Here is a 14,368-nt window from a genome sequence, read left to right on the forward strand (position 1 = left end):
AACCTTGGACTTTCTGTTACTGAAAAATGGGAGTAACATTGCTTGAATTGCTGCCATTTAGTTTTAATAAAGGAGCACATATTTCTTTTGATATGGAATAGATTTTAAAATATTAGAAGAATTATTTACAACTTTTCTTGGGCGATTTTAATTTACGCTGAAAAAGTTATACACGTTTAAGTCGAAGAGAAGCCCAAAGTAACAAATCAAATTTAATTTTTTAAGTACACATATGACTATTTATTTTGAATGAAGATTATACAAATTATGGTTTTATTTGACTATTTTGTTTTATATGTTATCTAAGAGACATTGACATTAAAAAAAATTATATAATGTTAAAAAAAATTGTTTAAATGAGGAGCAACATGAAATCACACGGTTCCGTGGATTTGCCCTTATAGTGAGCTCTTAGCTGTCGGAAGGAAAGTAAACAGGTTGATGTCGGGTGTTATTTACTACTACGTTGTTGCAAAACCGCATTTCGTCTATACGCATCCCTCTAGTTGAATCCTCCCTGGATGCTGCGAGGGATGCTGTATCACAAGAATCTATTGTCTGAAAGTCCGTGCGTTTTGCACCAGTTTCAAGATGTATATGTACATATACGTAGAGAGAGAGAGAGAGAAAAACACGTTTCAAGGGACTTCTATTTTATGAGATAAACACTGAGACAAAGTCACGTACATTATATGAATATATATAGAAAATTTGCACCTACAAAATATGCACATTATACACGAGAATAACTTCACGTTCGCAATTTGTAAGAAAATACACCATAATCCAATAGGATCTCTTTTTATCGTATCTTCCCTTTTTGCGAATTTTTAGCTGTGATTAAAAAAGCAAAACGCGTCGAATTTTTTTTCTTCCAACTAATTAAATTTAATTACAATTTATACAACAGCAGATAATTTAAATACCTTTTAAATTAAATTCGAAATTTATTGTAATTTTTTTAGTCTAGTTTTACTAAATTAAATAAATTTAGAATTAAGTGTTTTTTTCTATTTTGTGAATTCAGTATAATTTTTTAATTTAAATTTTTTGTTATTTTTTATTTTAGTCAATTTTGAGTAATTTTTTTTGTACGTAAATTAGCTTCAATTCTTTTTTGATTTACAATTTTGGTTTGGTTCGATTAAATGTTCTTTTCAACTTAAGTAATTTACTGATTAAAATGCACCCAGAAAAAAGATATATTTGACTTCTATTTAATCTAATAAATTGTTTGTTTGTTTTTAATAAAAATTTTATTTCGCACAGATAAAATTTTTATTTGAATAATTCAAATAAAATTTATTTGAAACAAAAATTTCGAATTCAAATAAAATTATATTTTGAATAATAAATTCAAATTCGGGTAAAATAATTCTTCGAACAAAGAGTTCAAATAAAATTATTCTTCGAATATAATTGTTCTTTGAATAAATTCAAATAAATCATATTTGGTTTAAAGAAAACATTTCTTTGGATGTGAAATAAATTTCTTTATAGTTAACTCAAAAAAATTCCAAGTTTACAATTTGTAGTTTCTATTTGCTTCTTGTTAAAACCGTTTTCTGTACTTAATAAAAAAAGCCCTTTTTTAGCTTTTTGTATTGCAAAATATTTTGTAGTTATTTTCAATCATACTCCAGTGTGTAATTTAATCCAACTACGATAAAAAAGTGTGTCGATATAGAGACCTGGTGAAAATCTTTCCGCACATCCCCTGCCCCATGATGTTATTCCAATGAGTATTTTGTCATCGTTTACTAATGGACCTCCTGAGTCGCCCTATGATCGACAAAATTTTTAAGAACCATTTTTTTATTCAATTAACTAAAAAGTGATGACATTGAAAAAAGATATTGTCTAAATATGTAAACAATTTTTCTTTTAACTTTGTTTGCTTTATGTACTTTGAAAATAGTAATATTAAACGTACCCGGCAACTGTCTTTTCCACCTTGCCTGAAGCCATAACAGACATCACCTACGTGAACTTTAAAGAGTCCTTTGTAATCTTCTAAACAGTCCTCCATACTCACTTTTGGTACTCTGAGATATTGTAATTGCCTCGCCACTACGGGATTGTCTGCCTAAAAGTATTATTAACTTTTATTAGAATTTCTTTTGTTACTTAGAAAAATATTTTTCTTGATAATATTTATAGATTTTTTCTGAATTTGTTTTTAATTTTTTTTTGTAGTTTTGTTTCTAAATTTTCTCCTAGCTTTGTTTTCGATTTTTCTTCTAAATTTGTTTCTAATTTTTCCTCTAGACTTGAATTTCATTTTTTTTCTTTTACTTTTATTTTTAATTTTTCTTCTAGATTGGTTTCTAAGTTTTTTCTAAATTTGCTTTTCATTTTACTCATAGATTTATTTCTAATTTTTCTTCCATATAGATTAATATCGTAATTTTTTCTGTATTAATTTTATTTCTAACTTTTCTTCTAGATTTTAATCAAATATTTTTTCTTTTAATTTTATTTCTACTTTTCGTTCTAAAATTTGTTTCTATTTTTTTTCTAGCGGCTAAACTATTTGACCTAGAGAGCTCAAATTTGGTACAGATATGTATTTTCACACGTAGATTACAGAAAGAATATAGAGAACTTGCTATGTAATAATGGCCATAGCGTTGTCAAGGAGAAACTAAAAACTTTTTGAACACTGAGAAAACTGGAGAGTCAAATTCAGAGGTTCAAAAAGTGTATGTTTCCTTTGCTTATGAAGAGAGTTAAATAGTCCTTCTAAAATAAATTTTGAATTGATAATGGAAATCTACTTGTATATTCTCTCCCATTATATCTGAGGGTTAAAAGTTGCGCAGAAAATGTGTACGATCTGATGCGCGCGAAATTATTTTTCTGACATTTTATGTATTTAATTTAGGGGTTAGGTTGCCATATTTATTCATTTCGCGCCGGATAAGGAAGGGATTTCTCAAGATGGTTAATTTGTCCCTCTGTTAGAGAAATGGCACGAATATCTGTCAATGGTGTATTTGAACATTTAGATTGTTATCCAATAGCTAACTCTCAAATATCAACGATTTGTCCCTCCAGATGTTTAGTCGAATACTCCAGTTTTCTCAGTGAACAATTTTTTTATCCCACAGGCACGAAAATGGTGCTTTTTTATGCGTCGAAAGAGGACGTAAAAGAACTCATTTTTCTCTGCCGGTAAAAATTGAATTCTTGTTCTCTCTAGAGGAAAAATACTGTGTAAAAAAGCAAGGTCACATCAAAAATGGCTCTATTTTATTACTCTTGACTAACGTTGTATCGAGTTTCGGTAGGGTCAAAGTAATATGAAACGGGTAATACATTCTGAACCATCCTTTCTTAAAAAAGACATGGAGTGGAAAGGTCGAATGTATCGAAAAGTATCGAAGTAAAGAATGGGCAATGAGAATGTAAAATCTTAATAGAAGGGTGTTTTTAAAATTGTTTGTACATGTGAAGGTGGCGCTGCAGTCGTATGTTATTTAAAAAGAGCGCGAATATATAAATTTTATTTTTGTTAAGAGAAAGTACTCATAATAAATCTTATTTTGCATTGTCAAAAAAAACGTCAACATTTCAAATATAAATAAGCAAATTATTAACTGAAAAAATTTGAATATTATTATTAATGAAATAATGGACTTGGACAATGGACATATAAAAACTAGCACCGTAGACGGCCGCTTGCGGCCGTCGGAGGAGCTAGTGAGATAAAAGAAGACAGATATAGTCACGTGATGCCGCGTACCTAACCTTCTCTCACACAATTGCAAATGGCTGCCTACCTTTCTCGGCTTTCTCGTGTTCGGTGTTCGTCGTATTATTTATTCCCATAATTAAATCTTTAAAAAAAAAATGAATCCTAATGTGCCAAAAGAAATTGCCGAAATGGCAGAAGAAGCGCGAGGAGACATTCTGCCTGAAAAATAAAAAAAAATTACGAGGCGTCGTATGCGTCCTTTGTAAAGTGGAAAAATTCTAATAATGTGCACGAAACAAGTGAAACAGTTCTCCTCGCATATTTCAAAAACTTGGCGGATAAGTATAAGCCACCGACATTGTGGTCTCATTATTCTATGGTCAAGTCAATGATCAATTTAAATGAGAAAATTAACGTAGAGAAGTTTCTCGCAATACTCGCGTTTTTAAAGAAAAAATCCCATGGCTATTTATCCAAAAAGTCAAAGGTATTTACCACGGATGAAATAGAGAACTATCTAAATGTTTTTCCTGATAATCAACATTTAGATAAAAAGGTAAGTTTAAGTTTTTCTTATAGATATTTTTATTCTTCTGTACAAAAAAAAATTTAATAATAAATAATATAAAATAATAAAAAATAAAATTGTGTAAATAATAAATGTAAAATATCAACATAAAATAAAATAAGTTATTAATATTAACAATTGATTAAAAAGTTTCAAAGTCTCTAATAAATAATACAACAAATAAAAAAAATTGTAATTACAAAAATAACGCCTTTTATTAATAATAAAATAATACTTATTTACAGGTTATCATGATCTTTGGGATATTCGGTGCTCTGCGAAGCGACGAATTGGTTAAAGTTAAAGTTGAACATGTGAAAAAGCAAGGAGAAATTTATCATGTTATTGTCCCAGTGACAAAAAATATGATGCCAAGGTCATTGACTATTACTGGTGAATTTTGTAAGTACGTGGAAAACTATTCGAAACTCCGTCCGAAACTTGCTACTGAGGATAGATTCTTCTTGAACTTTCAAAATGGAAAATGCACCGTACAGGTAACAATAATAAATAATAGTAAACAATAGTAAACAAAATATAAAATAAAAAATTTAATAAATAAAATAATATAAATAAATATAAAATATAAATAAATAAAAATACAAACAACAAAATAATAAGAAAAATAATACTTTATAGGCTATAGGAAAAAACAAATTTGCTAGCACTCTGCAAAAAATTGTCGAATTTCTACAACTACCTGATCCTAAAGAATACACGGGTCACAGTTTTAGAAGAAGTTCAGCCACCATATTGGTTGATGCGGGTGCTGATTTGACAGTTTTAAAAAGGCATGGCGGGTGGAAAAGCAGTACAGTTGCTGAAGGCTATATAGAGGAGTCACTGGGAAATAAGAGAAAAATTAGCTCGCTTTACTGCAATGCTATTAACTTGCCATCAACTTCAGATCATTCTGAAAATAGTGCATCACCAAACTCTTGTCTTCAGAATCTTCACTAAAAAAGTTGCTAAAAGATAAAAATTTAAACTTTCAAAATTGCAATGTTACGATTAATTTTCAGTAAACTATGGTAACACTGCCTAATACTCGTTAAAATGTAATTTAACGTTCTCGAAATCTATCAGTCAATTGTTTATGTTTAAGACAGCTAATTTTTTATTTTAAGCGATAATTACAATTTATCAACATTGTCTCGACATTAATTACAATTTTATAAATAATTACTAAGTGTTTAATTGTTTGTAAAAAAGAGTTTATTACAATATAAATATTTTTAACAATGCTAAAACTCGAAAGACTGATTTAATATTTTAAATTCTACTTTATTTAACGTTAACGAAATCCATCAGTCAATTGTTTATGTTTAAGACAGTTAACTTTTTATTTTAAACGATAATTACAAATTATCAACGTTGTCTCGACATTAGTTATAATTTTATATATAATTACTAAATGTTTAATTGTTCGTAAAAAAATTTATTACAATATAAATATCTGTGACATTGTTGAAACTCGAAAGACTGATTTAAAACTTTAAATTCTACTTTATTTAAGGTTTTCGAAATGTATCAGTCAATTTTTCATGTTTAAGACAGTTAATTTTTTATTTTAAACGATAAATACAAATTATCAACACAGACTAAACATTAATTATAATTTTCTGTAGTATTACTATGCATTTAATTGTTTGTAAAAAAAGTTTATTAAAAAATAAATATTTTTGACATTTCATAATGTTTAATTTATACCATATCAAGTTCTTAGTTGTTTTTTTGTGTGAATATTATTATTATTTTTATTAATACTACTAAGTACGCCACCAGGTTTCGGGGAGCTTCGCCCCCCCCATGCGTCCGCTAACTTGGCGTATTATAGCTTGCCATTTTTAAAAATGTCAAAGTTTTTTATTATTATTTTGAGTTGGTTTTTTGTGGTCGGGGGAGACCCCCCGAACCCCCCCGCGCGACAGAACAGGCTTATACATTTCAATGTATATCGGTCAACTAGTCTGTACCATAACTAAGTTTAGGGAAGTTAGTTTTTGTGCCTTTGGAATAAAAAGTATCGTAAGCGCTACGTGGGTAAGCCATTTATTTTCTCGACTGATGTTTGCAGCACGAGTTGTAGGCGAGGGCGCCCTCGCCTACAACTTGTGGTGCAAACATCAGTCGAGAAAATAAATGATACGCTTTACCCACTAGCTGCTTAATGTACCCAGTAAAAAAAAACTAATTCAAATGAATTGAAACGAATTAACATTTTTGGTAGGCTCCAATTCGTATTTGTCACAAAGCGGGATTCACTCAAGCTCTTTGTATATTCAATTGAATTTAATTTAATATGTACCAATCTGTCCAAACGAATTCGCATTCGAAAGAAATGGCCAAGGAATGCATTGAATTCGTGCTAACGAATTGAAAAAAAATTAAAGGCTCAAAACTTGTCCAGTGAATTGGTACGGATAGAAGGTTCGGAAGTTCAATACAGTTTCACGAATTCAGGAAAATTGCATCATGGCTCCAATTCGTATTTGTCACAAAGCGGGATTCACGAAAGCTCTTTGTGAATTCTTTTTAATTCATTTCAATTAGTTTTCGTTTACTGGGTACTATTTTCCCCTAACTTATACATTATTTGACCTAACGAGCTAAAACTTGTCATACTAGTGTATTTTTACAGTCTGATCACAAAAAATTTATTTAAAAAAATTTTTTGGTACCAAAGGATCTAATAATTAGTGTACGAAACCCGCCATTTCAGTGTTTAACTTCTTTTTTGAATAATTGAAACAAAATTTTTAATAACATTTTTTTTGTTTACCATAAAATATCCCCAGCCTGTAACAACGCCCCAATCACTTTTGAAAGGAACTCCTTTTGCCGGTAAATTCAAGGGTTGTGTTACTGAACTAAATTTGAAAATTGGCTTCACTTTAAATACAGCAATATCGTCATGATTATCGGTGGTTTCGTATTTTTCGTGCCATATAATTTTTGTAATTTTGTGGATCACTCCACCTTCGTCGACTAATGAGCTCCCACTTCGGATTGTCACTTCTTTATATGGATCCCGACGATATCTATTCAAAAAATAAAAATATTAATTATTATTTATGTAGAGGAGAACGGGGCGAGGCAGTAAAGACGGCACATTTTGGTTTGCGAGGCAGTTATTTAAATAGGTTTTTTCAATTTTAATATCGCGTTAGAAAGCTTGTCTAATTGGCTAAAAAATCGCCATAGAACATTTTGACGTAGGTTGCACTTAAAAATTTCTACAACCCTTTTCCCAAAGGACCACATTTTGTCATATTTGAAAAAACGTGGGGTGAGGCGGCCAACTATTTTAATAGTTAAAAAAACACAACTTAAAGTTAAAATTAGTGAAACATAACAAGGTAGTTGTCCTTAACTTACTTTTATTTTGTTAGTAAACTTCAAAAATTTACATTTGAATAATATTATAATAATAAAATTAATTAAATTAAATTTAACATTTTAAGGAAATATAAATTTGTTATTCTTAAAAAATGGTTTATAAAATTCAATGTTAAGTTTAAAATGTATTGGAGTAGGAAAAAAAGAGAAAACATTTAGAAGAACCAATAAAATCAACACAAAAAGACGAAAAATTTAGTGTTGGCTGCCTAACCCCACGAGTACTTTTTTAAGAAAACATACACAAAACCCGTAATATTAAAAATATCGCAATTTCATTAATACCATCGTCTTCAGCACTAAATTCTGCATTAAAAATCAGTTTACAAGAATTTTATTCATGTAACTCTATTAACTAAAATCACCAAAATAACTCTTAGAAAAGTTACATCCAAAAGTCTGTTTTCATAAATGATACTGTCACTACTACACTGTTAGAAATATCTATATGAATTTTCAATAACATGTAAGTGAAGTCCATATCAATCCGTGTCATTGAATTTTTAGTTGAATATTCAATAGCAACTGTGATTGAAAATTCAATAACATGGAACTGAAAATTCAATAACATGGAATTGAAAATTCAATAACATGAAATTGAACATTCAATAACATGGAATTGAAAGTTCAATAATATAGAATTGAAAATTCAATAATATGAAATTGAAAATTAAGTAAGTTTGACCAGTATTGTGTATAGGTACATACACTGTAAAAATTTTTTTAGAGAAAATTCACAAAAATTTCTTCTTTTCTGTGAATTTTACAATTAATGATGAATATTTACCAAGATTGAAGAAAATAATTGTAGTTTATAGAGATTCGTTTTATTTCACAAAATATGTTTGATTACAAAACTATTTAACAAAATATTTTTCACAAACCATAACAAACAATTATGAAGAACAATAATAAAATAGTATCAATATTATATTAATCATAATTACACTAACAATAAAATTACTTATCCCTAGAAATTGAAATTCGTCGAAATTAACTGATGTACACAAGTAGATTAAAAATTCACTATTGCGGTTCAATAAATAATAATAAAATATAATATTATAACATATTTATTTTGAATTAAATTTTAAACACTCATTTTTTATTTCAAACACTGTAAAAACAAGAAGAGTTTCACGCGCGGATGTATAGTTCCTATGGCAAATGCTGTAAAGCAACTGACGCTAAAAGGACCTTTTGTCAAAAACTTCTAAGAAATTGTAGAAATTTTCCAAACCAGATGTGACAAACATTTCAAAAAAAAAAAATTTAAATAACAGTATTGAATTTTCAATAACAGTAATGAATTTTCAATAACTGCGTTTGTATTTTCAATTACAAACCAATTAATATTCACTTCAAGTTCTTTAATTTTCAATTCAAGCTGAATTGATTTAAAATTCAATAACTTATGTAATTGAAAAGTTGTTGAATTTTCAATTCTTTTCTAACAGTGTAAACTGCTGCAGCAATAATGCCCATTTGTTAGCAACTAAAGTAAACTACCATAAGCAGTCTACATTATCAATAGCGCACGATTTGAAAAAATTATGCAGAAATAAGAAGCAATTGGCTGCCTCACCCCGTTGGCTGCCTCGCCCCGTTCTCCTCTACTATTTATTTGTAACGGGAGAATTATTTTCACGTTACGTTCCTTCTCAAAAAGTCAGTCGAATATCCTAAAATTAGGAAAAGGGGTTGCGAAAGTAATTATTCGCTCCTGCGTTAAAAATCGACCCAAGCGCGGTAATTTTGATCGATGGCCGCATTGACAAAAATTGAAAAAGGCCATATCCTCACTCTTTGTTCCGACTATTGTTTGAGTATGATCTGTGTGTAATAATTATATTAGATTGTGTGAAATTTTATATTCAGATCGTTTGCACGAAGGAATTGATCGACATTACACGGAGAGACCGAGATTACTAATTTTTGTATAAAATCACACTAGAATTTACTATTTTCACATTGCAACCACCGGAAATAAGGGGACTTTTTGTATTTTTTACTATTTTCTACACTAAGTCACTAATCCCGACAAATGTTCACTAAATTAGCAAAGTTTCTTACTATTTCGTCCAATAGTTCCAAATAACTGTAGTAAACTCAGAAGCATTGTGTACGTAAAATTAGTACAGTCGTTTGTAAATGCAGAAAGAAAGAGCGAAAGAAAAAATACGGATTTTTGTCGCCGGTTTCCCGTCAATTCTTGACTAATGGAGATGAACTGGAAGGATTTTTACATACACAGACACACACACACACACTTATATATTTGTTGGATAAATATTTGAAGACACACACCTGTTTATTTCACTTATATGTATAGACGCGGTTAATTAATACACTAATACACAATTGCACGCACGACAACGAATTTCACTGAAAGTATACATCTTTGTTTCCTTATATAATGAATGATGAAAATTTACAGCACTTACGAGAAAGCAGTTTACTTTTAACAACTTATTATAAGACATAGTTCTTGGGACAGGAATAAATGCAAAGTTTATTAATTTATAATGGTCAATTTCTGAGATAACGAACGACCTACGATTCACTTTATATTTAATTATTGTAGATAATATCCAAATTTATTTTACATACGCGAAACATAGTCACTGTCAATGATCGGATGGCATCGGCTCATTTACGGAGATTGACGAAGTTAGCAACCAATAGAAATGCAGGCGCCATATGACTGCACTCGCTAGCCACACTTGCTCACCAAAAATTACTACAGTGGATCGTAGGTTTTAGTGGAAAATGTTTTCATTTGTCAGATTTTGTCTAATTAAATTAGAGAAAACTATAATCAATTTTTGCTACATTTACAACTCTTACACAAAATATTAAAACTTGCTATTTCAATGTAGCAAATTTATCTATTTCTTTTGTAAATTTATCTAATTCTGTAGCACATTATGCTAAAAGTCCCCTTATTTCCGGTCATTGCAACCATTTTTAGTAATTTTTACGAATGTGGGTCTCTCCGTGTATATTTAATTTGTATTTTTGGTTCGACAAGAGAGTCGATATTCGACGGACTAAAAAGTAAGTGATAAGTGTTAAATTCATGAAGTAGTATAAGGAGACCCAACGCCAATAGTTATAGTGACAAAAATCAGCATCATTTTGGGGGATCAGAGTTACTATGAGAAAATGTAATCTGCACAACGTTCAGAAGCAGCGCGCTCATGCGGAGAAAATGTAAAGTACAGAATAAGTTTTAAGCAGACGATATTTTAATACCAAATTTCCACCACAGAGGCGCAACCTCTGAACGTTGTGAGAACACTCATAACTCTGATCCCCCAAATGCAGGCTGATTTTAAACCCGCGTGAGGTCTCCTTATACTACTTCGTGGTTAAATTCATTCTTTTGAATAAATATCTTATTTCCTGGAAGTCGCTAAGTTTTATTTTTATGTTGTTTTGTGGATTCACTGACGTTTCCCTCCCTGTGATATTTTGCTCGTTTTTATTTAATTATTATTGATCTTTGTTAATTTGTGTAAATTAACTGGCGTCCGCATATTTTTATATATTTATTTTTCGCCAAATTAGAGCCCCAGCAGCTTTGAATCCGGCCGCGCTGGGTGAGGAAAGTAAAATTAATTATTTTTTATATTTTATTTAACCCCTAAAAATACTTTCCGTCTCATATTATTATTCTTGATAGTTATTATTATTATTAAAGATGGAAGAAGTTAACAATCACTTCGAATCAATTTTTCTAAGCTTCTTAAATTTCATGTATCGACAGCACCGTTGCCTGAATACAGAAACCTGCTTAATTTGAAAAATATTTTCGAAATTAATTAATAATTTCAAAATTATCAAAGAACTCAGAAAAAACGGTAGCATGGTGGGATACGAGCGGTGCTGTCGATACATGAAATTTAAGAAGCTTAGAAAAATTGATTCAGAGTGATTGTTAACTTATTCCATCTTTAACATTATTAATACCGAATGATAAATTCATTTCCTTTGAATATTATTATTATTATTATTAAAGTAAAGTAAATTATGATTTCATTGTATATCCTTTCGGGTCTTTACAATCTCCTCAACATACTATAATCTCATCACTACTAAACTTTCCTAACTCACAAACTCTTTGGGGTCCCTACTTTTGCGGCTGCAGCCGACTTAGGTTAGGAGTACTCGCATTCGCCTGGACATTTGGCCAGGGGAGAGGAAAACTGCAGAAAACCCACTTCCCGAGTACAACCGGTTTATTGACGTCGAGTCATGAATGTACATTTGGATAGCCATCACAAATGCACAAACATAGCCTAGGGCGTCAAACCTCCCGTTTGATATATCTCGATCAGCGAAAAAACCGAGACTGTAGCGATATTTACAGAGGGTCACCCATCCAAGCAGTAACCGCGCTCAAATGGTGCTTAACCTCTGTGATCGCAAGCCACGAGTTCCGCCAACCGAGCTTTACCATCGGTTTTATTATTATTATTATTATTATTATTATTATTATTATTATTATTATTATTATTATTATTATTATTGTTATTATTACACAGGAAAAAAAGTCTGACTCCGTTTACACCTTAAATTCAGCCCATGTATTTCACATAAGTCTGTCCTTGTTTAACGGGGCTGACTCCGTTTACATCTTAAATTCAGCCTCAAAAAGAGGCTGAAAGTAAAACTTTTTTTTAGTGTGTACCTACTCATTATTTACACGATTAATTATTAATATTTCAATCAATTGTGAGGGTTTAGAAAAATTTTACAAAATAAAATAAAATTAATCGAAGTGAAGATTAAAATAAAATCGAACATTAAAATATAAATTATTTTAAGGCCAGTTGATTTAATAATTTTTATCTCAGAACCATTTTTCTTTTTAATTAAGTGCGTTAAAAAGGCCTAAAACATACAATTATTAAATATAAAAACTAAATATATTTGTAATGAACATTAAAACACAAATTAGAAAACAAATTTGAGACAAAAATAATAATCGAAATATTTGAAATACAAATTTTAAAAAATCGAAACAATTGTTTTTCATAAGGACAATAAATAAATAAAATTGAAAAATCCAGAGAATTGGAATAAAAATTTGAAATAAAATGAAATTGAAATGAAATATGAAATAAAATTAAAATGTCTAGTGAAACGAAATAAAAATTTTGATGTTGAATTAAAATGTTGTTAATGTTTGACAAATCTGGAAGTTAATTAAAAAATTACTTACGCTGTTGCACAATGTGCTGCTGTAATTCCCCATTTTCGACTAATCACTGCAGCTCCACAAACATGTCTACCGTTTAACATAAAGGAGAGCTGGAATATATAAAAGCAAATAAAATTTATTTTCATCTAAATCGAATATAGAAAAGAAAATCTTTGATGAAAAATCTCACCATGTATGGAACTAACGAAATATTAATATCCTCTCCACCAATTATTCGCCTTTGACAAAGAACACTTAACAATTGTACTGAAAAATATTTTTTCACTCAGTAAATAAAAGTTTTAAAAATAGGAGAAATTAATTTCAACTTGTAAATTTAAATCATAATAATTTAAGAAACAAAATAAATTTTCATAATTATACTTTCGTTCAAAGAAAATGTTTTCAACTTAATTGAAAAATTAAGTCATGCTTTTTTCTTGAATTAAATTAATTATTAAATTTATTATAAATATTATTATTATTCGTATTCTTAGTGCGAAAGGGGATTTCTGTCTTTTTGTAAGCCGTATAAATGTGTAAATAAATAAATTATTATGATTACTATTATTATCAAAATTAAATATGATTATATTAATATTATTTCAAGCACCATTCTTATTATTTATTTTTTATTATTGGTGTTTTTTATTTTATTATTGTTACTATTATTTTTATTAAATTGAATATTCAGTTTTAGAAGGCTTTACAAACTATAGTTTACATATAGAAAAAATAATGTTATGCATTAATCTGATAATAATATAAACTATAAATAAGTTCGTAACATTGAGTAAAATATTTAAATTAAAAAATGCAATTTAAACTTTAGAAAATACCATATAGAAAATTTTTTCCGTTTAAAATTTGAAACAATTTTTCATTTTTAACACTATTTCATGTCAATATTGAAAAATTATTCTAACTTAAAGGAAAAATCAATTAAATGTATTTTGTTGTGATACAACAGTTTAGAACAGGAAAAAAAATAACGACAAAATTCAAGAACGTCACATATACTAATTAAAAACATAAAAGTATATATATATTTATATATATTTATAATTTAAATTTTTTATATAAATACTCACGTGTTAATATTGCAATAAAAAGTAAAATATTTGACATGCTTTTTTTAAATTTTTTTAAAATTATATAATGTTTATATAGATACGTTGCTTACACTAGGTGCGTTAAAACTAAAATAAAAAAAGTATTGAATATTTTTCAAGCTTTTAACATTATATTATTGTTGTTCCGGTTTCTATTCTAAAACGATAACGAAGTAAAATTACAAGTTTTTAATTCTTCCCACTTTATGTCCTTATCAGTGGATTTTTTATCAGTATTAAAATTTGATAAGAAGACGTTTTTTCAAAAAAAGGAAAAAATTTTCGAATTTGGCTGATGAAGGAGCATTGATAATAAATTTTCAAAAATTGTTTAAGGAAATGTCAATATACTGAAGGAGGAAATATTTTCTCTTGGTGTTCAGTGA

General features: G+C 28.9%; 3 protein-coding genes across 3 annotated transcripts in view; 2 read left to right on the plus strand and 1 right to left on the minus strand.

Annotated features, from left to right (window-relative positions):
- Positions 1–14,368, plus strand: part of LOC122510573 (ATP-dependent RNA helicase abstrakt) — a 276,756-nt gene that overhangs the window by 182,676 nt on the left and 79,712 nt on the right. The window lies entirely within an intron of this gene.
- On the minus strand, positions 1,484–14,130 carry LOC122510575 (trypsin-1-like). The gene is made up of 6 exons (XM_043625338.1): positions 13,962–14,130; positions 13,061–13,137; positions 12,892–12,980; positions 7,048–7,306; positions 1,934–2,086; positions 1,484–1,782 (listed from the first exon to the last, which is right to left on the minus strand). The coding sequence occupies exons 1-6, from the start codon at positions 13,996–13,998 to the stop codon at positions 1,633–1,635; spliced, it is 765 nt and encodes a 254-aa protein (XP_043481273.1). The 5' UTR covers positions 13,999–14,130; the 3' UTR covers positions 1,484–1,632.
- Positions 3,731–6,541, plus strand: LOC122510576. The gene is made up of 3 exons (XM_043625339.1): positions 3,731–4,253; positions 4,511–4,762; positions 4,905–6,541. The coding sequence occupies exons 1-3, from the start codon at positions 4,074–4,076 to the stop codon at positions 5,223–5,225; spliced, it is 753 nt and encodes a 250-aa protein (XP_043481274.1). The 5' UTR covers positions 3,731–4,073; the 3' UTR covers positions 5,226–6,541.

Source organism: Leptopilina heterotoma, unplaced genomic scaffold (assembly GCF_015476425.1).
Source record: "Leptopilina heterotoma isolate Lh14 unplaced genomic scaffold, ASM1547642v1 Lhet_70, whole genome shotgun sequence".
In the NCBI taxonomy this organism is placed as follows: Eukaryota; Metazoa; Arthropoda; class Insecta; order Hymenoptera; family Figitidae; genus Leptopilina; species Leptopilina heterotoma.

What these genes read in the sequence shown, in the direction of transcription:
- LOC122510576 (XM_043625339.1), top strand. Translation starts at nt 4,074, where the DNA reads ATGGTCAAGTCAATGATCAATTTAAATGAGAAAATTAACGTAGAGAAG. An exon ending in ATCAACATTTAGATAAAAAG is followed by an intron (nt 4,254 to 4,510) that starts GTAAGTTTAAGT and finishes ACTTATTTACAG; the next exon opens with GTTATCATGATCTTTGGGAT. An exon ending in ATGGAAAATGCACCGTACAG is followed by an intron (nt 4,763 to 4,904) that starts GTAACAATAATA and finishes AATACTTTATAG; the next exon opens with GCTATAGGAAAAAACAAATT.
- LOC122510575 (XM_043625338.1), bottom strand. Translation starts at nt 13,998, where the DNA reads ATGTCAAATATTTTACTTTTTATTGCAATATTAACAC. An exon ending in GCAGCACATTGTGCAACAGC is followed by an intron (nt 7,307 to 12,891) that starts GTAAGTAATTTT and finishes TTTTTTGAATAG; the next exon opens with ATATCGTCGGGATCCATATA. An exon ending in CAGGCTGGGGATATTTTATG is followed by an intron (nt 2,087 to 7,047) that starts GTAAACAAAAAA and finishes TAATACTTTTAG; the next exon opens with GCAGACAATCCCGTAGTGGC.